The sequence below is a fragment of the Crocodylus siamensis genome, chromosome 1, assembly GCF_052110815.1.
Source record: "Crocodylus siamensis isolate JL-2025a chromosome 1, ASM5211081v1, whole genome shotgun sequence".
Taxonomy (NCBI): Eukaryota; Metazoa; Chordata; order Crocodylia; family Crocodylidae; genus Crocodylus; species Crocodylus siamensis.
Window position 1 is genome coordinate 316633661 of NC_143395.1, and position 23638 is coordinate 316657298.

The following is a 23638-nucleotide window of genomic DNA, read 5'->3' on the forward strand; positions in this document are numbered from 1 at the left end:
CTGTTATCTTATTTCAGTTATACTATGAGCATAGGAAGGGTGGTGTATTACAGCAGTTTTCTAGAGGGCTTGTTTCCTGACAAATGATAGCAGTGCTGACAAGCTGCAAGATTTTCTACAACAAAATCCAGACAAAATCAACTACTGTTTAAAACAGTGTTCCCTAGCAAATGGTGTTCAGTCAAATGGAAAACCTCCTGCAGGGTTTCCCTACCCCTGCTGGGCCTCTGCTACAAAGAGCAACAACTGCACCTGCTGAGTTGAGTCCCAGAAACTCACAGCTAATGCATTTGGAAATCCTCTTGAGTGTAGGGCTGATACTTTGACCCCTTTACCCAAACACTGTGTTATTCAAAGAAAGTTGTGTATGTAACTTTATTGGAAACACCAAAGAGACTGTTGTCTTCATGTTTACAGCATTTAAATGTTCTAGAGTTTATATGACAGAAGATAGTTTATGCTTTCCTTTATTTATTAAGGGTACAGCTTTGCTGACTGTAGATCAGAGACGCTGGGAAGATCTGAAAAGCAGACTGAAGATAGCACAACCACTTCATCTCCCACCTCGTCCGGGTATCAAAAATATTCTGATTTTATTCATGTTGAGCCCTCGTGTTCATAATTCCCCAGGAGTCTTAAGATTCAAATTAAAATTGTAATTGTGAGGCCACTAGGAGGTTGTGCATAAGTTAATGTGGAAACAGGCTCCAACTACAGATCTCTGCACAAGGCTATTAAAATCAGACCCCCAAAAAAGGTTGTGCTTCGATGGTTTTAGGATAAGCCTTAATGAAAAAATGAAATTTTAAATGAAATATATTTGTACTTGCCTGTTAATGATATGAATGGAATGTATTAGCCTGACAGCGACTGAATGATGCACTTGCCCTGCCAGTGCCAAAGCCTTCATGCAACATTGCTGTTCAGTATTTGAAATTACATGTTCAGAGCACTATTTGATCAGTGAAATCATAGCAGAAAATTAGAAATGTATTTCAGTACTGAGCAAAAATTAGATTGCCATTAAAGGGTAAGAAAAATGTGTCAAGAAACAAGAGAGAGAAAATAGTGCTCTGTGTATTTAAATCCTCTTATTTAACTCTTTCTTTTTCAGATAATGATGGCTTCAGAGCTAAAATGTATGATATAACACAGCATCCATTTTTCAAGAGGACCATTGCTGTACTTGTTCTGGCCCAGTCTGTGTTGCTGTCAGTTAAGGTATTCTTGTTTCTTGGGGCACCTTGCAATAGTGGTAAAACATGTGTGCTGCATTTTTTTAAAAACAGTGAATTATAAAGTAGGCCATAGCTTGTATTGAACTGAGGGGAATGTATTATTGCTAAATACAGCAGCCAAAGACTCAGATGGTACAAATCAATGTATGTGTCAATGGAGCTGTGCCAGCTTACACCCACTGATGATCTGCTCTACTGTTTTTAATTTCTCATTAAACTATAGTTCCGTTTAAGAGAAGGATTGCATCCAAATGCCATGCCTGCCTGAATATATTAGTTACGTTAAAAATAGAATGTAGGGCAACAATAAATAATGAAATAAAATTAAAGTGGTTGCAAGCTGACTTCTTTTTTTTCCATTCAGTGGGATGCTGAAGATCCAGTGACTGTTCCTTTAGCAACAATGTCTGTTGTCTTCACCTTCATTTTTGTCCTGGAGGTACAGTGATAAAATATGTTTTATTCAGATTAAGACTAGGTTTTGTATATTTCATTTTGGTTTCTAAATGCTATTTCCCTGCTATATATTCAAGCGGCATTTATAAAGCCAAGCAATTGGGGAACTTAAACACACAGTTTGGATTCTGTTTGCACTGTGTAGCTATGCTTACAAGGGCTGTGCGAAGCTTCGGCCACTGATTCGATTTGGTAGAGATTCGGCCTGATTCAGTGGCCAAATCTCTGAATCAAGTCAGGAGATCCTTTAATCTCTCCAAATCAAATCGGAACCTTCCAAATCGATTCGGAGAGATTTGGAAAGATTCAACAATTCGAACATAGACACAGCTTTAAATGTTTTTTCTACATACCTCAGGGTACCAGGTGGCTCATGAATGCTGAGATGGTGGGGCAGATCTAGCATCCCACAGGAGCGTGGGGGGGTCCCTGGCATGCTCAGCAGCAGACCCGGAAGTGGATCAGAAGCACTTCTGGTCCATTTCTGGGTCCTCTGGGGAGTGCACAGGGCCACCCCACCCCACCCCCATGCCCTCCTGGCTCAGTGACAGGTGCCTTCTGGGTCTGGGGGAGCACCTTGGAGTGCACCTGGGGTCCCCTCACAGCTGATTGCCAAACCGGGAGAGTGCTACGGCGAGGGGGTGGTGGGGGACAAGCTCCACAGCAGACCTGAAAGTGAACAGAAAGTACTTGGCAGAAGTTCACCATCAAGCACACAGAGGGCCCCCCCAGTGCTTGATCTGCCTCACCATCTCAGTGTTCACGAGCCACACCTGGTACCTCAAGTGATGTAGAAAAAACATTTAAAGTTGTGTCTATGGCCGTCTCGCTGATTGCCCAAATCAGCATCGAATCTTCTGATTTGGATTCAGCCGAATTGAATCGGGACAGTGATCTAAATCAACTAATTGAATCACTGTCCCTGATTCGGTCTGAATCCAAATCAAATACAGCCCATTTCACACACCCCTAATGCTCACCCTGTGCTTTCCTATTCAGGGTATGCGCCAGGGGCTAGGGCCTGCGGCAGAGCCATGATCCATGATCTGCTCCCTACATGCCCACTGAACCAAGCTCTTTATCATATGAATCCTCTTCTCCCATCCTAAAAAAAAGTATATCTTATACCCATGAAAAAAGAAATGAGTTTTCTATAACTAGCTGCCTGGCAAACATGACAACCAAAATCATCTTGGCAAGGTGTAATTAACATGTGAAACTTTTACAAGATCTGAGATACTCTCAGAGCTGAGTAGGACTTAAACAAGGATTAGATATTTATATGGATAATGATATCCATGGTGACACTGGGTAAACTCAAAATAAGAAGGAATATACATCTTTTAAGCTTGTAAACCAACCACAAACTTATAGAATTTAAGAAAAAACTTTCTCTATCAGTAAATTATTCTCTCATTCCTTTGCAAGGTTTTTTGCACTTTCACCTGAAACTCCAGTACTGACCACTATCACAAGCAGGATAGTGAAATAGATGCTTTAATCCAAAAGAACAGTTCCTATGTCCCAGTGCTGTATAAACAATGAAGTGGCACCCTTGTAGTAGCCTTACTTATATCATCTCTTGTTGTTCTTCCTTTCTCGCCCAAGAAGAATCAATGCCACTGAGAAAATAAGCAGACATAGCTAGGTTTGATCTGTGGGGTACATATAGGCCATCTTTAATTCAGCAAGCAATCCTTATTCTCCTATTCTGCCATAGAAATAATTTCCTGGGACTTCATCTGGGCTTCAGAAAATACATTCACTAGCTCTAAATGCAAGGTGTGACATTTTGGATGCAGAAAATTTGTGGGGAAAAGAAATAAAGGTAGGCTAATTTGTATCAAGAGTTTATCCCTAATCTTAATGGGATTAGGGAATTAACCTAATGTCTCTGGAGACATTTGTCACCGGTCAGTTAATTCATCTCCTCTATGTGCATAAGAAAAATAGCAGGTAAATAGATCCTATTTTGCTGGCAAGATACTAAATGGTAAGGCTCCAAGTATGATACACGATCATTACAGTTGTAGCTGCTTTATTGAATTGCTCAATCATATTATTTTTGTACATTTTTAACCAACCTATAAAATTCTCACCAGGGTCATTAGTTTCTATATTATATAATATATTATATTGATAATAATTTTGTATCAAATTCTATAGTGCTGTTCTAGAGAAGCAAATTACTTCTACAGTGGTCATCATTATAATTTCAGTAGTTATTACAGAGTCTATTATTGTTCTTATTTATTTCTTGATCTAAGTATGGCAAAATACTTTTGAACAATGGTTCTCAAAATTTCTAGACTCAAGGTACCCCTTGGAAAATGCCAGCTCTTAGTTTTCACTCATTTTTGACTATGGAAAAATAAGAAATTCTTCTGTTGCAAAGAGCTCAAGAAAGACTACACCAGGTCAAAATGTGTCTAACACTATGGATTCCTATCTGAAATCTCTGGAGTTATGTTGTGAATCATACCTGCACACCTAACAGCACTGACACAGCGTGGTACCATGTGGCATCCTTGAAAGGCTCCCAAAGTACCCCAGGGTGCCACAGCACCTTGATTGAGAGACATTGCTGTAGAATCTCTGAGAGGTAACTGTTGCTTGATAAATGTTGACTTGTTTATGACAATTACTCTACGTGGTCACTGTTCTCAGCCAGGGATTGATTTCCTAGTGGGCAAGGAGTAGAAGTCAAGTCCAAGACAAAATTCAAATTGTTCAAAGTGTTCATAATAGAAATTCCATTCAATTCCATGTTTGGGCAAACTGACAGATCTTCTGACAATGAAATAGGAAGGAAATAAAGGCTTATTCTTCCTTGGGATCAGGGTCATGACCAACAATAAGAGACCAAAGATAACGTCTTGTTATTGTCATCAAAGGAGTTCTGGGCAGGAAAGATAAAACATTCTGTAGAGTTTCTAAGCAGATTACATCTTAATAGGAAAGGTAGGAATATAAACTAAAACACTAGTTGCAAATGAATACCAGTAGTATCTTGACAAAGAATTGCAAACTGAAATTAAGGACCTTGTCATCCCTGGATATCTAGGACGTTTTATTTAGTTCACACTAAGCATTACCGTGCCGTATTACAAGTTAGAACATGTTTTGAACAGTCACATAGTTACGATCCCGGTCTGCCCTGGACAGGGCTGGAGCCAGCTGTGGTTCCTCTCTTCCCCCCTGCCCCTGCAACACTGACCCCAGCAGTGAGCACTGCAGCTTGTATGTCCTCCTGTGAGGATAGTCAACCCCCATGCCTGGAGCCCTCACCCTCCCCACCATGTACCCAGCACCACCCAGCCAGGAAGAGCCTGGCTCTGACAGCACAGGATCTGAGGAAGGTCGCATCTAACTGCATAGCTTGGTAGAGCCCAGCAGTGACACACTGCCATTCTTCGATCAGGTCAAAGAAGCACTGAGGAGATCTCAAACAGCTGTGGTGAAAGGATCCCCTTTTCAATTGCTAGCATCAATAGAAACTTCCTTAAAGGCCTCAAGTACTATAGGTGCGAGGTGTTAACACTGGAGACAGCTACAAACTACAAGGGGAGAAAACTTTAGTAGTAACAAGGTCAGGTGAGACCAAATTTATATTATATAATATAATATAATATAATATCTTGAAAACATCTGTGGGAAGCAGGAATTGCACTTCTTATTGTAGATGTTAAAAAAGACAGAAGGAAGGAAAAGAAAATTCTAGTATGTAAAGTGAAGGCATGCTGCTAACAGAAGGAAATATTTATTTGTGGAGTGATACATAAACCCTTCTCCTATTTCTTTCCCTACAATTGGAAAACTGTGCAAATTATAAAAATTGAGAATACTACCGTGCGTTTTATAGTCAGGCTTGAATGAAAAAGTATTGGAAAACCTGCAAATCATTAGTCAAATTTTTGCCCAAACAAATATGTCTTTAAAGACAGTTTACCTTTGGGAATTAAGAAAATGCTCTTAAATAACAATCTTGAGAAAAAAACCCATCTAATTAAAGTCTAATTATTATTGCTTTTATGTTGTAACTCTTATGCTATTGGTACATAAAGTTAAGGGTTGGCTATCAACTTGAATCACAAGTACAACCACTAAATACTATTGTTCTTTCTAAACAGAGCTAATTCTTACACTTCCTTCTTGCAGCTGTGTTAGAAATGTCAACCATTCTGATCCCTGTGTTAACCAGAAAAAATTTTGGAATTCACCACACTTTTTGGCCCATGCTATTTTCTCTCCAATGCTTTGAGCCTGGATGGAGCTCATACTGGATGCTTGTAAATGTTAAAAGAAAAAAAACCTGCACTTTAAACTCAGCATGCTTCTACGCTGAGCCCAGCGCATGCCCAGGAGAGGCAATGCGTTTATTGGCCGTGGCTCACCTGACATCTGTACAGATCGGACGTTTTAGTGGAGCTTTTTTGGCACTTCTAATAGCTATCTGACTCAGCTTTAGATAGCACCAAAAAGCCCTACTGAAGCAGCCGATCTATACAGGCACTGCAAAGCCAGGTTGAAGTAACACGCTGCTTCTTCCAGTAAAGCATGGTTTGTTTGTTTTTTAACGTCTACAAACAGCCATAGTGTGAAGTAGCAAGAAGGCAGCTAGTGTAAAATTCATTTGCAATACATGAGACATATAAGTTATATAACATAGTTATAACTTTTGCTGTAAATGCTTTTACATAAAATTTACATGAATGAATATATATATATTCCTGTACATATTTACAGTGTGTGTGTATGCTTTATGACAGAGATCCTGGTTTTCTCTGTTAAAAAATCCAAAATTCTCTGATAAAAACCCCAAATTCACATTTTTCCGTGATTAAAATGAAACATCACTATGTATATAAAGGTATCAATTAAACATGATGGTTTATTGATATACTTACGATTTTAAAGCAATGTGGAAGTCTACCTGTGCCCCAATCATTATAATAAAATCAATGCTAAATACTATATATTTTGGTGGTTGATTTTTATTTTTTTTATCATGGAAACACAGAACTCCCCCTGCACCCTTCATGCACCAGGACACAGGTCCAGCTGCAGCTATTCTCCCAGCCCCCCACTGCTTTGTGGCACTGAGCAGCCCTGATATGCCAGTGCCCCTCACTCCCAAGCCACAGGTCCTCCAGCCCTGCCATTGCCCCTCACTCCCAACCTGTAGCCCCCCACCCTCACCAGCCCTTCTGGTGCCCCTCAGTCATGACCTGCTGACCCCCAGCCCCCTAGTGTGGGGGGCAGGGAGGTGGGTGTGGGGTGGGGGGTTTGGGGCAGGGAGGATGTATGTGGGGCAGAGGGGTGTATGGGCATCCGTGGCATCACGGTAAGGCACCCCCTAACTAACTCCACAGTGTGGGGGGACAGAAGCCACCCTCACTGTAGCAGCAGCCAGAGGGTGCCTCACCTTGGCAGCCATGGCAGCGTGGCTGGCATGGGTCTTACAGCAGTGGCTGCAGCAATGAGCCTCCCTGTCCCACTCCACTCTCCTGCACTGGGTCCTATCTGCTGGGCCACAGAGGCAGCTCCTGCCCAGTGCTGGTCTGGCCAGGCTGCACCCCTATGCCCTACTGTGGCCACAGAAGTCTGAGAAGGCACATCCTCGCCATGTTGATCTGATGCGTTGCCTATGGTGCCTGACCTGTCCACATGAGAGCATACAGTGGTGGGGAGTGGCTCCCACTCCCACAGATAAGCCGCCCATGGCTCCATCCCACTCCCCTTTAAAGGAGAAAATATGTGTTTTTCCACAGCAAACGAAAAACCCAGATCCCTGATTATGAGTAGAATTAAGACTGCATTTTAATTGTAACTTGTGCTTTAATTAGTGTTTAGTCATATTAGCACCAGTAAAACTCTTACTTTTTAAAACCAACTTACAACTTGAACACAACCAAAAATTTCTAAGGAACAGAACTTTATCTAGTGCTGTATAAAGTTTTGCTATGAACTTATAATTAAAATATTGCTTTTATTGTTTCCTAGGTGACAATGAAGATTATTGCCATGTCCCCTTCTGGCTTTTGGCAAAGCAGAAGAAATCGGTACGATCTCCTGGTAACATCCCTTGGTGTTATATGGGTGATACTTCACTTTGCCTTACTGGTAAGATTAATAACAAAATGCAATTCCAATGATCATTTGTTAGGCACCAACACTATACTCACAGCTACACTGTACCAAAATATAGTTACCAAATCTCAAGAATCTTATACAATAAAACTAAGACCTAGGTAAGAGACCCTGGGTGCCAAAAAAGGTGGCAATTTAGAAGAGTAAGAAATTAGAGTTTTCTTCCCTCTCTTTTATAACCCAAGATGGAAAAGATTTAACTGATATTGAAGAGGGTTGGCAGGCCTTGTGCAAAGTGAGATATGAATGAGGAGAAGAAAGGAAACTGACTCACTGGAATTGGAGACATTACCAGGAGCAGTTTTATGGGGAGCGAGGGAACAGGAGACACTTGGGGAGAATTCAGGTGAGACAGAGAGAGAGTGAGCAAGACAGAGGTTCTACATCATTGAACAGCACAGAGCAACAAAAGTGCAGGAATGAATCTGGCCCATTGATTTTTTTGGTTACAAAACTATATTTAATCCAGGAAATGTAAGGATTAGCCTGTCCAGAGAAAAGACCAGCATTGCCCCCAAACCCTTTTCACAAATTTAAAAGAAAAGGTTGCTGCACACCCTCATTTTAAAGGGTGTGAGCAGTTTCTTTCACTACAGGGGGAAGGTCAGATTGACTCTTATCAGCAATCCCCAGTGGTGGCAGTCACCACCCAGTCATTGTTGGGGGGCTCACCTGCTGTCTGCCTCAAGCACTACTGTAGAGGAAACTCTGCCTTGTGTGTTGTCCCTTTGTCCCCAGTATCCTCAATTTGCCCCCTGCTGCTGAATAGCTTGAAAGGCCTGTGGAGTTTCTGTAAACCCACAGCTGCCTAGACAAATAGAACTGGGCTGTTGGACATAATTACAGCTTAGTTAATAGAGCTCTGAGGTTTTTCTGGTGTTGAGAGGCTGGGTTAGTGTTGCTGAAGTGGTCTAGCCTCTTTTGTTGCTTTTTTATTGTTCAGCTTGTATTATTGAAATATTGGTGCTACCAGTTCCCAGTTTTTATTTTTAATATGTTGATTGCTTTGTATAATTCAAAGATTGATCCCAAATTAAAGGCTTTCAAGAAATCATTAAGGGACACTGTATAGAAATACGAAGTGACTTGTTTTTATATTCTAGAATGCATACACATACATGATGGGCGCCTGTGTAATTGTCTTCAGATTTTTCTCAATTTGTGGGAAGCATGTAAGTACAAATTAAGAATAACTTTCAGTACAGTGCTTATATATAGATTGAAAAATTAGCCAATTTATTTTTCTACAAGTTTCCATAGATATCCGTTTTTTACATTGCTTCTCTGTTTTATTATTCTTGCCATTTTATTTGACGTGTTTAAAATGACAAGTTTTTAAGTAAGGTGTATATCAATAATAAATTATACTTAGTAGAAATGCTATATTTTTCCCTACAAAATATAAAATTAGGAGATAACACCAGTTAAAATGATTACAAGCTAAAATTCTGAATGTATTGTACCATTTACAGCACTTTCCGCCTTTTAATGTACCTGTAATACAGTGTACCTGTATTATAATTATTTCTTTTTAAAGGATCTGGGACAAACATTGCATAAACCGGTTTGACCCAAATCAGTTAAGTCTGATACTACATTCAAACAGGTTTATCTCAAACCAGTTTCAGCCATTTTCTAGCTGATATATGTGCACTGAATATCTGTTCTGTTACAGTTTTAAACCAGTTTCTGATCACTTAAACTGATTTATGTGTAATATGTGTCCCTAGCCTAAAAGACTAATGCTCAGTGAATTAAGGTTTTGAGCCAAAATATACTCTTATAAACTCTGATATGAATTTAGAGTAATTCCTTTTAGTGACTAGCATTAGTTCAATTTTATTCTGAGCTAAATTTACACTAGGCAAATTTTCACTAAATTTACACTAGTGTTACTGAGAGCAGAATTTGCCATTATATGCCTAACAGAGAATAATATATCTGTTTAGTAAGCTGCGATATCCTTGTCTCCTCGGAGAACTGTTCAGATGATCCAAACATTTCCTCTGAAGACTGACCTATTAGACTAAATGCAGTAGTAGAGAAAAGGACTACTGCATTGGGGTGCAAGGGTAAAGCATAAGTAAGGCTCAGAGTCTGCTCACCCTAGATCCAGAAGAAAAGTACACAGAGCCTAGAAAGCCTTGGAAATCAAAGAAAAAAAACCTTTGCTTGTTCTATGAAGTCAGATCCAAAGATCACCTTCAAGGTTTTTGACTGAGTATAGAGGATTTTTTCCAAACCCTTAACCTAGTCATTTGTACGTTTATGTTAAGAGCTGTTTCAGTCCTACTAATTTTTGCGCCATAATGCAAGGTGATGCAGAAGAGTCAACATGAGTTGTCAGATTTGTCATAATTCTGAAGAAAATTGCTCCACTAAACAGAATTTTCTGTGCCATCCAAACACTTTTAGCTATTAAACCTAAAGCAGTAACTCTGTCATGACTCTAAAATACCTGCTCTGCCTTTATGAGAGGGAGTATCCATCATCAGAATCCATTTTCTAAGTATTTTACTGAATTGTATCTCTCTGACTGCTTAGACATTAGAAGCCAAAAATGTGTGTCAGAAATTTTGTAAGTTGAAACTATCTGTGCAGATTTTGAAATCGAGTGGAGTCCCTCTCTTTAATTTTCTCTTCCTCATTTTGTGTCATCCTGACCTATTTCTCTAGGCTTGTTTACTCATTAACACCAGTCCTAGATCAGCCAAAGCATTTTACTGCACCATTCTTCTAGCACAAATTTTGCTAGTCTCAGACTCTTTGGCTAGATTCAGACATTCAAGAAGCCTGAGGAGGAATCAATCAAACCTACGCAGGTTTCTCTCAGCAGCGTAGGTTAGATCGGGAGTTACTAGAACACATGTTCACTCTTTAGTGGGCAGGCGTGCAGACTGCCTGCATGGGCCGAGGCCAGCAGGTTGGGGGTGCTCCCACATGCTTCCCAGCGTGCCCCGCAGGCTCCCTGGGCTGCCAGAGAGTGCTGAGCATCTGGGCCACCCCGATTGGCTGCCGGGCACAGACAAGCACAACCCCAGCTTCTTGTCGCTTCGCCATGGACGCTCCCCCACATCCAGTCCTAAGCTTCCAGAAGAGCCCCAGAGGCGCCAAGCTCTGAGGGTCCCGTCCTTCCTTAATGGGAGCCTCCCTCTTCCAGCTGCCTGGTGCAAGCCTCCTGAGCTGCTGGGCATGTCCTGCCATTGGCTGCTGCTGGTGCCAGGGCTCATGCAGGGACACAGAAGCCTCCCTTCTCTCTCTTCCCACCTGCCTGCAGCTGTCGGCTGGCAGGAGGCAGAAGATGGGGCTGGGGTGAGAGTCTGTGCTGGTTTGGCCTTGTTACAGCCCATGGGCTACTCAGACAGAGCAGCCAAGAACCAGGTAAGTGCTAACACATCTCCCTGCGAGAGGGACTAGTGGGGGGGCTGCAAAGGCACCTGGGGTGCCAATGGACAGCAACCTAACATGAATCTATAAAGGATCTGGTAGAAGTTCGATGCACTGGTCTAATCTAAATCAATTATGTTTGAGTGTACATCTATCCAGGTCTATCTTAGACCAGGTTCTGCCATTTTTAAATCCATCTATGTGCACCAAACTTCTGTTCTGTTACAGGTGTAGACCGGTTTTTGGTCACTTATACCAGTTTATGTGTAATGTCTGTACCTGGCTATAATGGCTACATCCAGACGAGCATAGAAATTAGGTTCCCCAGGGACAAGTAGTGGTGGCATACCTTGCACCTCAGCTATTTGTCCCTGGGGCACGTCTGTACCACATGCACTTTGGCGTCCAGCAAGTTACCCTTGTGGGGTGGGGGGGCTGGGGTCAGCACTTACTTGGGGCTCTGGGTGCCTCCCAGGGCTGCAGTGGTGGTGATTCTGCTGCATGGAGCTTGGCTGGCAGCCAGAGCATGGCTCCAGGAGGCCCAGTTCCACTTTTGAGCTGCATATATTTGTTGTGCGTGCACTGCTCTGCCCTTTTTCCCCACAGGTTTTTTTAACAACTGGATAGAGGTCAAAAAAACCCATGGAAAAAAGCAGTGGAGCACCGCACGGATAGGCAGTGCCCCCTTGCACCACGGAGAACATCTAAATGTGTGGTATGTGGCACTGCAGGCAAGTTTGCAGTGCCACATACCATATAGCCGTGCTCATCTGGATGCAGCCAATGTCTATCAACCCATGTTTTCCCCAATTAAGACAAAAAATGCTATTTTCAAAATAACAATGCAGTAACTCTATTTTTATCTCTGTTACAGAACAATAACATGAATTGCTTTCTTCTCTGTCTTTCCAGGTGACACTGAAAATGCTGCTGCTGACTGTGGTTGTCAGCATGTACAAGAGTTTCTTCATAATAGTCGGAATGTTCTTGCTGTTGCTTTGCTATGCCTTTGCTGGAGTAGTCTTATTTGGCACAGTGAAATATGGAGAGAACATTAATAGGTACAATATTTCTTATTACCTATGGATGTTTTTTAACAATCAGAGAAAAATATTCCTATTCTTCTTCTTCTTTTCATTTGGTTATCTGTCAGAAAATTAAGAGCCAGATTCCCCAGGTCCAATTCAATTTTCAGTTCACCAACTGAAAAAGTCTGGTAGGAGTCACCTTTCTACTTACTTGGTCTGAGTTACCTTTCCATTTCCCTGATCCTGAGTCAAATTAAAGGTGAGCAGAAGGATGCTCTTCATTATGGCAGCTGGAAAAGTCCTCCACTGAATGGTCCTTTAGCTAGAGACTTGCTGTAACATAATGGCTATAAGGAGATGTTTCATTTCTCCTGGGATAAACCATTTTATCCTGGGCAAGAGTGCAATTGCTCAGACATCCATGTCCATTGTCCTGTGATAAATCCTAAAAAAAATGTTCATGGATAAGAAATCATGACATTTTATACCAGAACATAACAGAGTTCATTTGGGATTGCATCAACAATGTCAGATAAGCAGCAGTGTATTTAGTCATTCACTAAATCCTGATTAGAAAGGCAATACTGGGATTTATCTGTTCGTCAGGTACAACTTGTCCAGAAACAAGTGCAGTATCTGTTCCTACCCAATGTGTTGCTGCTGTACTGTGTTACCTGGCTCATCCAGGAATGGTCCCTATATCAAGATTTGGTTTGAAACAAACTAGTGGTGCTAGCTCCATGTTCTCTTGGGATTCCCCTTTATCTTTTACTGTATTACCATAAAATTACAGAAGAAGCCTCAATAAGATAGAAGCAGCAGTCAGGATCTAGCCTGACTGAGCTTTTCGTGTCTGATAAGATATTAGCCAAAATATCTGAGTGGCTAAAGTTCAGCTACTAAATACCCATTTGTTTTACAGAATAATTTTTATTAGATATATGCATGAAAATTAAGATCCCAATACTAGTAGCAGTAAAGCTGAAGTCCTGTTAAAATGCTAGAACATAGAAATGATTGTTTTTATTTGATGAATACATAGCTAAAGAATTATCCCTAATGTTAAGTGTATTTTATATTGTCAAGATTTTGTGTAAAATAAGTTAAATGTTCTCCTTCTCTTTTTGCTTAAAAAAATTAGGCATGCAAACTTTTCATCAGCTGGCAAAGCCATTACTGTACTGTTCAGAATAGTCACTGGAGAAGACTGGAACAAGATTATGCATGACTGTATGGTAAGTACAGCATAATCGGAAATAGGATAGACAAGAAGTGGATGGCACTTTTCCCTTTGAATCAGTCTCCAGTGCTCTGGTTTGATACAAAGTACAGTACACAGACGGTAGGGCCAGTGACACTAGTACAGCAAAATGGATTTAGATCAGATCTCGGGAAAACTTTCCTTGCCTATAAGAACAGTACAATAGTGAAACAAGTTCTCTAGGGAAGTTGTGGAATCTCCTTCTTTGGAAGTTTTCAGGAGGAGGCTGAAGAACCATCTCTTTGCAATGGTTAGGAATAGCAAATCTTGCATCTGTGAAAAAGGTTAGACTAGATGACACCTGATTCTATGATCTTTCTGATAGTGTCATCTTTTGTATAAGGCATATATCCAAATGGCACTTTTCATAATGAATTAGCCTTGATGTTCAGCCAGACTTTTAATTAAAATAATTTTATTTTGCACAGGTAAATTTCTCCCCAAGGGTTCAGATACATCAGATAAAGTGCTTTTCACTCCCTGGCTTAAATACATGAACAAGATTGTTGTCTTAAAACTGTTACATTTTGTCTTCACTATACATGCTTCACATTGTGGGAGTAATGATATACAGGTGATAATTCATTGACCTGCCTCATCCTGATAGTGGTCACTAATTCATCATCTTCAAAGCCAGCTCTGAAACACTCCTAAGAGTTTTTAAAAAACAAAGATTTTCTCTTGTCTCCCTAAAACTTACGGTCATCTGAAATGCAATAGTATTATTTAATAACAATATTTTTAAAATATAGCTATATATGTTGTATTAATTACAGATAAACATATAACCCCTTGTCTGTGCTATTGATTTCATTATTTACTATTTTGTTTTGAAGGTTCAGCCTCCTTTTTGTACACCAGATAACAGCACATACTGGAAAACAGATTGCGGAAATTATGCTGGTGCTCTAATGTATTTCTGTTCATTTTATGTCATCATCGCATACATAATGTTAAATTTGCTTGTTGGTAAGTGACAGTGGTTGACTATGGAAATTAGAATGTTTTCTTAGAATGCAGAAGTAGTGCTACTCTAGCTGTATTTCACAGCCCATCTTATACCTGAGGGGGCTACATAAACTAACATTTTAAAACTTTCTAATTGCAACTAAATTTAAAATTGTAACCGTAATGTGTAATCACATATCACTTTAGATACTTCACTGCTATGATATAGGTTTCTATAAATTTAAAATTGATATATGCTAACACTGCAGTTTATGGGGAGAGAAGGAGGTCTTCACATAAATGCTCTGTGAAGGTAAAGAGTTGTGTAGTATTATAGCTACCAGCTGTACTAATTTTTGTAGAATATTCTCTCCAGTTGGCATTCTGGGGCCTCATATAAATTCCAGTGTCAATAGGATTTCAGTTGATTTTACTGGCAGTTAAATTGATCAACTGTTAGGGTCCAAATTTAAAAATATGAACACATCAAACACACAACACTATAGCATTGCACATGAAAAATGGGCATTTGTACATTCAACTATGGGGGCAGTATCAACATAAGGTCTTCAGGTTTTATCTATTGCAAGCACATGTAAAAATTCACAAATAGGTTAGAGTTATGCTATGTTTAACTTTTGTGTTTTTTAGCTATCATTGTGGAGAATTTCTCATTGTTTTACTCCACTGAAGAAGATCAACTTTTAAGTTATAATGATCTTAGACATTTTCAGATTATATGGAACATGGTTGATGACAAAAGAGAGGTAAGACATTTGATAATGAATACAGGACTCAGTAGGTATGCATTGTTTCCTCAAAGAATATATAACTAGGAAAACACAAAGAGGGCTGTGAAAACTCACTGAACCCTGAACCTACCAAAGGGTGCATTTGGGATGGGATTTTTTGTGATTATGAACACTGCCTAGATTCACAAAAGTTCAGTGAGCATGAAATAATGCAATTCGCCTAGTCCCTGACCCTGCAGTCACTTAGGTGGATGTTTAAACATAACTCCCATAGTAGTAAAGTTAAATATAAGTGCATATAAATGTATGGAGGATTGGAGCCATATCGCCTGTCCTCCCTCCCTTGTCCTCGCATACACTTACATATCTTGTTTTTAGAATGGGTTACTTGAAAAGGAGACTACTTGGGAAGGGAACCAACACATAGATTTAGGTGGTTCAGTCATCCCATTGCTAAGTGACTTTAAAAGTTTTAAATACAAATCAGTGGGTTTTGAGATGAGCTGATAATCTAGATGATTGCTATGTGGAGTTCAGAGTTTATGGATACGTCTACATGTGTAATCAATGCACCTGAATTTTCTGTGCAGAAAATTCAGGAGCATTAAATTGCCTCCCTACACACATCTGAACATGCACCTGTAGGGCACATCCAGACAAGCACGGTTGTGCAGTATGTGGCACTGCAAACACTTGTGTAGTGCCACATACCATGCAGTCCAGTGTTCTCTATGCTGCAGGGCACACTGCCCAAGCATGGTCTGCACTGTTTGTTTTTTTTTCCCCGTGGGTTTTTTTTACCCCTGGATATCCAGGGGTCGAAAAACCCTCAAAAACAAAAAAAACCTGGTGCAACACACACTTGGCCAGCACGTACTGCTGAAAAGAGGAACCTGGCTGCATGGAGCTGCACCTGGCAACTGGCCAGGTTCTGCACAGCAGAATCACCATGGCTGCAGCCCCAGGAATGTCCCAGGACCTCAAGTAAGGCTGATGGGGCCAGCCCAGTTCTGGCCTCAGCCTCCCCTACCCAACCCAGGGCAACTTGACACATGCCAAAGTGAACATGGCATGGGTGTTCCCTGGGGACAAGTAGTGGCAGTGCAAGGTACATCACTGCTACTTGTCCCCAGTGAAGGGAACCAAACATCCACGCACATCTGAACACGCCCATAGGGACCAAATTTGCTCTTGATAAGAGCACTTCTATCTAGGACTGCTCCTACCCTGCTCTGTCCCACTGCAGCAGCCAAGGGGAGCTCCAGGCTGTGCCAGCTCCAGGCAATCAGGGGGCACAGGGCCTGGTCCTGATCTCCACGGGCCAGGGGGGAGCTGTCCTGGCTGCCCAGCAACTGCCTCCCAGACACGTGGAGATTGGGTTGGGTCCCAGTCTCCATGTGGCTGGGAGGGAGCTGCCCAGCAACCAAGACAGCTCTCCCTGCCCTATGGAGATCAGGACAGGTGTACATGGATGTGAGCAGCTGCTTGGCAGCCAGAACAGCTCTTCCCCCACTGCGGATTTTGGGAAAAGTCCTGATCTTCATGTGGCTACCAGGCAGCGTTCTATAAAGCTGGGCTAGCTCTCCCCAATTCCTGCTGCCTATGCTGACTGAGAGCAATTTGCTCTGTTATTGTCTACACATGATTTTCGGCACATTAGTTTAATGCACCAATTTCTAGTACGTGTATCTAAACTAATCTACTGCTCAGTAATTGCTGTGTACATATAGATGATGACACTTTACTGTGCACTAGATTAGTCTAATGTGCAGTAAAGTGTCTCATATAGACAGACTCTATGTCCTGCATTCTGAGGACTGCAAAGTTATATCCAGCCTCCTATCCTTGAGACCTTTTAGAAGAAAAGACTTCCATCCTTTCCAGTGATGTAACATATTACAGAGTATTAAAAGGATATTTAAGAAGAACTATTTGATTCCACACACTTTAGGGGAACTGATTTCACTCCTAATTCTTTACCAGCAGCAGCCTTATTCATAATTGTTGTCATCATAAAAACTGCAGCAAATTTGTATGCTGCTTATATATTAGAGAAAAAGCTCTTTGAAAAGCAAAATGAAACATCAGTATTCTGCAACACAGCATACATATACAATGGGGCAGTTTCACAATATGCCAAGCAACACACACCTGTAAATGGTTACAAGTCCAGGCGACTTTATCTAATGGATGAAAAGTATAAGCACAAGAGCACCGAACTTGGTTATTTTCACTCAACACTGAATCTACCACTCTTCAACTGTCAATAATAAAGACATATTTTCAAAGCCACCTATGTAGACATAATGTTTTTATTACAAACAAACAGAAACTGGCAAAGCAACTTTGAAAAATAAATGGGCCAGACCCTCACTTATATAAATTAGCATAATGATACAGACCTGTAAGTGGAGCTGTTGCCGATATATATCAGCTGAGGATCTGGTCTTGTATGCATGCTTTTTTCAGCTGCATATTCCCACTGAGTTAAATGGGCCAAAATTTTACAAAATATCTTAAGTATAATGGACCTTCTATCACTGATCAAATAGAATGGCTGAAATATTTAGTAGTAACTTGACAACTCTTATTCAATCTTGCCCAGGGTGTAATCCCTACATTCCGTGTGAAGTTTCTGCTGAGGTTGTTGCGTGGAAGGCTGGAGGTTGATCTTGACAAAGACAAACTTTTGTTCAAGCACATGTGCTATGAGATGGAAAGACTGCATAATGGTGGAGATGTCACTTTCCATGATGTACTAAGGTAGGGTGGGGTTTTTACTTCAAGTTTTGTGACAGTTGAAATAACCTATGTTTCTTTGCAAACTAAATCTTGTACATCATCCTTTAAAATGGTCTGGGGGACAAGCGTGTGCCTATAAGCATAACCTCCTCTTAACTCTAACCCCAAAATCAGTTTTTTCAAAAGAACGATTTTTACACTAGAGAATCTAAGTCCCAGAGGAGTATCCCCAGAAGGTTTTTAAATTCCCACTTGTCTTACGCTAACGTCCCTTTGCTATGTTTGTAACCAAGGGAAAACCTGACAACAAATTTAACTGAAAACAAAAATGAAACAGAATGTTTACTATACATACCAAGAAAAATGAAAAAGAGAAAAATGCAACAATTGAGTGCACTGGGTAAGTGGGGATAGGGGAGTAAACATTTCAAACTTGGCTGACTCCTTACTTGTGATCTAAATGTCCTGCATTTCATTTGGTTTGAACACTAAGGCTAGTAACAGAAATTACACGTAAACCAGTATAAGTGATCAGAAGCTGGTTCAAATCTGTAACAATAGAAGTTCAGCGTACATAAACTACTTTCAAAATGGCCAAAACTGGTTTAAGGTAAACCTGGATGTATATTGTATCCAACTTAACTGATTTAAGTTAAATCAGTTTATTGAACTTTTGTCCCGGATCCCCTCCAGATTCAAATTAACTCACTGTTGCCCAGCATCCTCAGATGCTTTGCACCTGCCCCCCTGCAAACTTCCCCCTTGCAGGATTGGTGGGCTAGCCTTGGCTTAAGTTGTCTGCTCTAGCCAAGCAGGGAGGTGTGCTGTAGCATCCTCCGCCTTCTGGTTTGGGCCACTGAAGTCAGGTGGCTGCATTTCCAGAATCTAAAGTCTGTTCACTTGCTTATTGGTTCAGTCTGCACAGCTTAGACCTGCAAAGATTGAATTGATTCAGCCTTAGGAGTTTTGACTGACTGTACTTAGCCTAAGAGCTTTTTTTGCAATCGGCTCACTTTTAATTTTACTGCCTACATGAATTTCCAGAAGGTGCCTAAGTTTTACTGCTTTACAGTGAGAGTTTAAAAATGTATCTATTTTAACAATCTAAGTCTGAATAGAAAAAGGTATTGGCTTTTTAAAAACACCATCTATCTTTCTGTTCCAGTATGCTATCATATAGATCTGTTGACATCAGAAAAAGTCTTCAGCTAGAAGAGCTGCTTGCTAGGGAACAACTAGAGTACACAATAGAGGAAGAAGTGGCCAAGCAGACCATACGCATGTGGCTGAAGAAGTGCTTAAAGCGTATAAGGGCGGTAAGTCAACCAAAGGGAAAAAGGAATGGCTGTGAAGTGCTTGCTGTCAACTGCCACAGTCAGCAAAGCTCAACTTATTGTTGTCACTGTGGAGCTACCCATATGGCTATTTCAGAAAACACACACACAGTGGCAAAATCTGAATTTAAAACTCAATTCACAAAAGTTGAACAATTTACTGTTTTTCAGGCAAAAAAAATCTTTCTGCCAACAATCACTCCTTCCAACTCAGTAGGAAAATTGTATGAACTTCCCTGCGAGGGACTAGTAAATAAACCAAGAAAAGTACTATTTGGGGAAACCTGTAGCTGGATCTAATCTTACTGTCCTTGAAATTGTCAGCAAACTTCATTGGGGCATAAAGTTCCTATGAGCCACCAGCAGATCAAGTTATCCAAAGAAATCCCATAAGGTCGTGCTATCATTCTCAAAGATGCTTTCTCAAAAGGGAAAGATATTATGACATCTAATTTGCATGTACCATTACATGCAAAAATGGTCAATTAAACATCAGTTTGTATATAGAAACACAGTATATCCATATGCAAATCAGATGCACAAAGCTTTAGATTTCTGTAATTATGAAACTAAACCCACAATACTTCCTATGTGTGGACCCTTGTAACCTTTCCATTAAATGGATAGTATTTTAATCAGCTAAAATTTATCTATACTGAGTCAAATTAAAGGAAGTAAGAACTTTCAGGAGTGTTATAATCTGTATTTTTTCCATAAAAAGTCTGCGACAGAAGACAGCAGTGAATTCATAGATTCATAGAAGTTAGGTGCTGGAAAGGACCTCACAAGATCATCAAGTCCATCCCCCCTACTCCGAGGCAGGAAAGAAAAGCCTGCTGATTTCAGATAACCCCTGCTAAGCATGCGTCCAGTCATCTTTTGAAAATCTCTAGAGTAGGGGAATCTAGAAGGGTGTTTATTCATATTCTCCCTTTTTCCCCTCAGTAGTTCTTTGATCCTATGGATGTGCTCACAGTCTAATTTGATGCATGAATCAGTTGCTTCATAGCTAGAGTTGGATATTCCTAGGAGTAATTTTAATTTTAAAAATGTATTGAAGTTAATGGAAGTTTTGCCGTTGAAATAAATGGCCGCAAGATCCAGACTTTATTTTTTATATTTGCATAAATAAAAACCAGACAGCTTGAAAGTAACTCTCATTTTCTCTGAATAACAATATTCAAGGGAAATTCAGATAAACAGTTCCATTGTTGTCCCATCTCTAATTATAGCTGCTGTTAATTTAATCTGAGTTTTCATGGTCATCAAGCCAATTGCCAATTAAATCAAACCATTTTGATAGTGCATTAAAATATAAGAAAGAAAATATAGCTTTCATCTCTAATAATGTGAGTTAGTTCATTATAAAAGGTTCATATAATGGATAACAGAGTAGAATTAGAAAAATTATATTACTATAAATTTGTTCTTATATGCCCTGGTTGTTTACTAAGCAGGTGACATGTGAAAACTATATTGTGCAATTAAACTTTGTCTAAGAAGTATTTACTTTAATTTAAAAATGAAATTAGATTGTAAAATCCTAGTGTTTGAGACTGTGTTTTTCTATTTGTACTGCAAGGAACCCAGCATATTTTTAGCACTGCAGAAATATTAATTCTCAACAGGAAATCCATGCTTTAAAAAATGCTATTGCTTCCATTTTATTCAACTTTCTGGCACCTGATCCAGAGCTCATTGAAATCAAGTCAAACAAAATATTTCTATCACCTTCACCAGGTTTTGACCCATCCCAGGGAAACTATCTGTTCTAAGCGACTGTTTTCTCTTTCTCTCTCTCTCTCTCTCTCTCTCTCTCTCTCTCTCTCTTTGGATTGTCTTTTGAGGTGCAGGTTCAGAGACTGATATGTTTTAAGATGAGGAAGAACCATTATGATTACCCAGTCTAACTGGTAGAATAACAAAGGACTTCAAATTTCATCTAGTAATTCTTATGTAAAATCACCAAGATTTCATAGAAGCAGATTTCTGTCTATGTAAATGGTGGATAGGATCTCTGTAGCTTTCTGGAAACGACTGAACAATTTGGCATCCACATCAACCATTCAGAATTATTTTACATATTCAGAGTGTTTCTAAAAAAATCAAGGAATGAGGCAAATTTTTGAGGGAGCATTTATTGCTTTTATTTTCTTATCACAATAATATTTTAATACTTTGGTAGAAACAACAGCAGTCATGCAGCATTATCCACAGCCTTCGAGAGAGTCAACACCAGTTGAGCCGATTTCTGAATCCTCCAAGCATTGAGACCACACAGCCGAGTGAAGACATGAATGCTAACAATCAGGATAACACACAGCCAGAGGTATGGTCCTCTTAAATGTACTGCTGATGCTAATAAAAGTATTGTACATGAACTAATACAAACTTTTTAGAAATGTTATTTTTATCCTTATCTTTTTTTTTTCATTAAACTAAGTTTGAAACAATATATTTTTTAAGGGTTACCTTCAGTTATAAAGGCAACATAGTCTAGTAAGAAGACTGATGAATTTTGTTTGAAGACCTGAGGGTAATATAAAGCATGATGGTAGGATACCACTATGAAATTCTGGGAAAAGTTTATTTCTGCTGAACCCCATAAAGGGACTTCATTGTGGGATCAGTTATGTTTTTCTAGCAATTTGTAGACCTTTTTATCAGTCTAGAATAGAGCCAGGCTGCTTGGACAAATCAAAAAGTAGGCGACTAGATAATAATGATGTTTGAAAGCCTTGAAGAGAAGTAAATAACCATGCCACAGGGAGCCATAATTATCATCACTAATTATGGTTCTTTTTGCTCCATTCAGACAAGTAGCCAACAGCAGCTCCTTAGTCCAACACTTTCTGATAGAGGTGGGTATCGGCAGGACTCTGCAGATGCTGGGAAACCTCAACGGAAATTTGGGCAATGGCGTTTACCATCAGGCAAGTGAAGACTATGTAATACAAAGTATGCAGATACCAAACCACCCCTTTAAATGCGTATTGATAAGAGGATGTTTGCAGAGGATACACCCTTTGATGAAGAAAATGCCCAAAGGATCCAGCCCCTTTTCCCTGCCCCTCCAATCGTAAAGTGCTAAAGGAAAACTGTCCCCCTAGGCCCACACTGTTTTTGACAGGAAGTGTAAAGATATGCTCACCCATCCCCTTGAACTCTGAATTAATGTGCTGGACCTCTTTTCCTCATTCTTTCTCTGTTGGTGTAGATTAGGGACTCTCTGTGATGGGGCTTATGCTTTCCTGTATGTCATTATAGAATCTAGCGCATCTTATGTGCTATTTTAATGAAGAAAATTTGATAGTGGTTTAATTAAGCATCTCACTAGAGCAGTAATGACTTGTGGGTTCCCTCTTTTACCAACATCATAACCAAATTCTGAAATAAACTCTTAGGCCTTCAGTACAGAAGTGTAAACAGGTCAGGTGTATAATCAAGCTCCAGTTTATTTCCTTATGAAAAAGAAGCACACTCAGATTATTACCACGATAACAATATAACTAGAGAAATAATGGTCAGGCTGTCTTTTAAACCAGATGTAATGCTGGACAGGGAAATGAGTAGGAGCTACAGAGAGAATTCTGAGTTACTCCACTAGAATTGACTTCAGGAGCATATGCTGCTACCTCAGTTCTTCTTACTTTATAAGTGCAAACAGTCCTTGACCTACAGGCCCATTTCCCAGAGCAGTGCAAGAGGACAGGACCCACGTTTGTATGTGTAAAAGAGTCACCTCATCACTTTTTCCTTCCCTCCCACTTTTTCTTTCTGTCATCACTGATGACAGAAGTCCTGTAGTTTCTGTTGATAGTTACTAATACAGAGATAGGTTTCTGAGTAGAAAAGCACTGGTTGTAGTACTGCTGTCATGCAGAATAGCTCTTTAATAGAATATAAACAGAATTTCACTGAAGTTTAGATCTAATAATGAAATAAGGTGCTTTAATTTTGCCAATGTCCAAAATTCTGATCCAAAATAGCACCTGCTGAGTGGCTGTCTAACCATGAAGATATCTAAAAGAACTGAATATTGCCTTCTTTGACATTAAAGTGATGTCAGCATCCAGCGTTTTAGTTCTGCATATGTATCCAGAGGCCACAGCCTGAACAACTTAGCAAAAATTCCCATCTGAGCTCAATCAAAAAATAAAACAAAGCCCTACATCTACTCTATTAAACAGGTGTGTTTAATACTCTATTAAACAGACATTTTCTTAGAGCATGCCTAAGAAAAAAACAGCAGAATTGAGCTGTTTCTTGCCCAATGATTCTTCGGGGGGTTTTGCTGCACAATGGCAGTTTCCAATAGAAAAGGTGGAGAGTGCACTCTGCC

At 40.0% G+C, this 23638-nt stretch overlaps 1 protein-coding gene across 4 annotated transcripts in view; it reads left to right on the forward strand.

Annotated features, from left to right (window-relative positions):
* NALCN (sodium leak channel, non-selective) overlaps positions 1–23638 on the forward strand; it is a 486033-nt gene that overhangs the window by 458531 nt on the left and 3864 nt on the right. For all 4 annotated transcript variants that reach the window (XM_090022644.1, XM_090022651.1, XM_090022634.1 and 1 more), the window contains 13 exons: positions 480–573; positions 1115–1221; positions 1603–1677; positions 7698–7817; positions 8948–9016; positions 12144–12292; positions 13401–13494; positions 14357–14489; positions 15120–15235; positions 17826–17983; positions 19128–19278; positions 21482–21625; positions 22112–22229. In XM_090022644.1, coding sequence (XP_089878770.1) covers positions 480–573; positions 1115–1221; positions 1603–1677; positions 7698–7817; positions 8948–9016; positions 12144–12292; positions 13401–13494; positions 14357–14489; positions 15120–15235; positions 17826–17983; positions 19128–19278; positions 21482–21625; positions 22112–22229 — 1528 coding nt within the window. The remainder of the gene's footprint in view (positions 1–479; positions 574–1114; positions 1222–1602; positions 1678–7697; positions 7818–8947; positions 9017–12143; positions 12293–13400; positions 13495–14356; positions 14490–15119; positions 15236–17825; positions 17984–19127; positions 19279–21481; positions 21626–22111; positions 22230–23638) is intronic.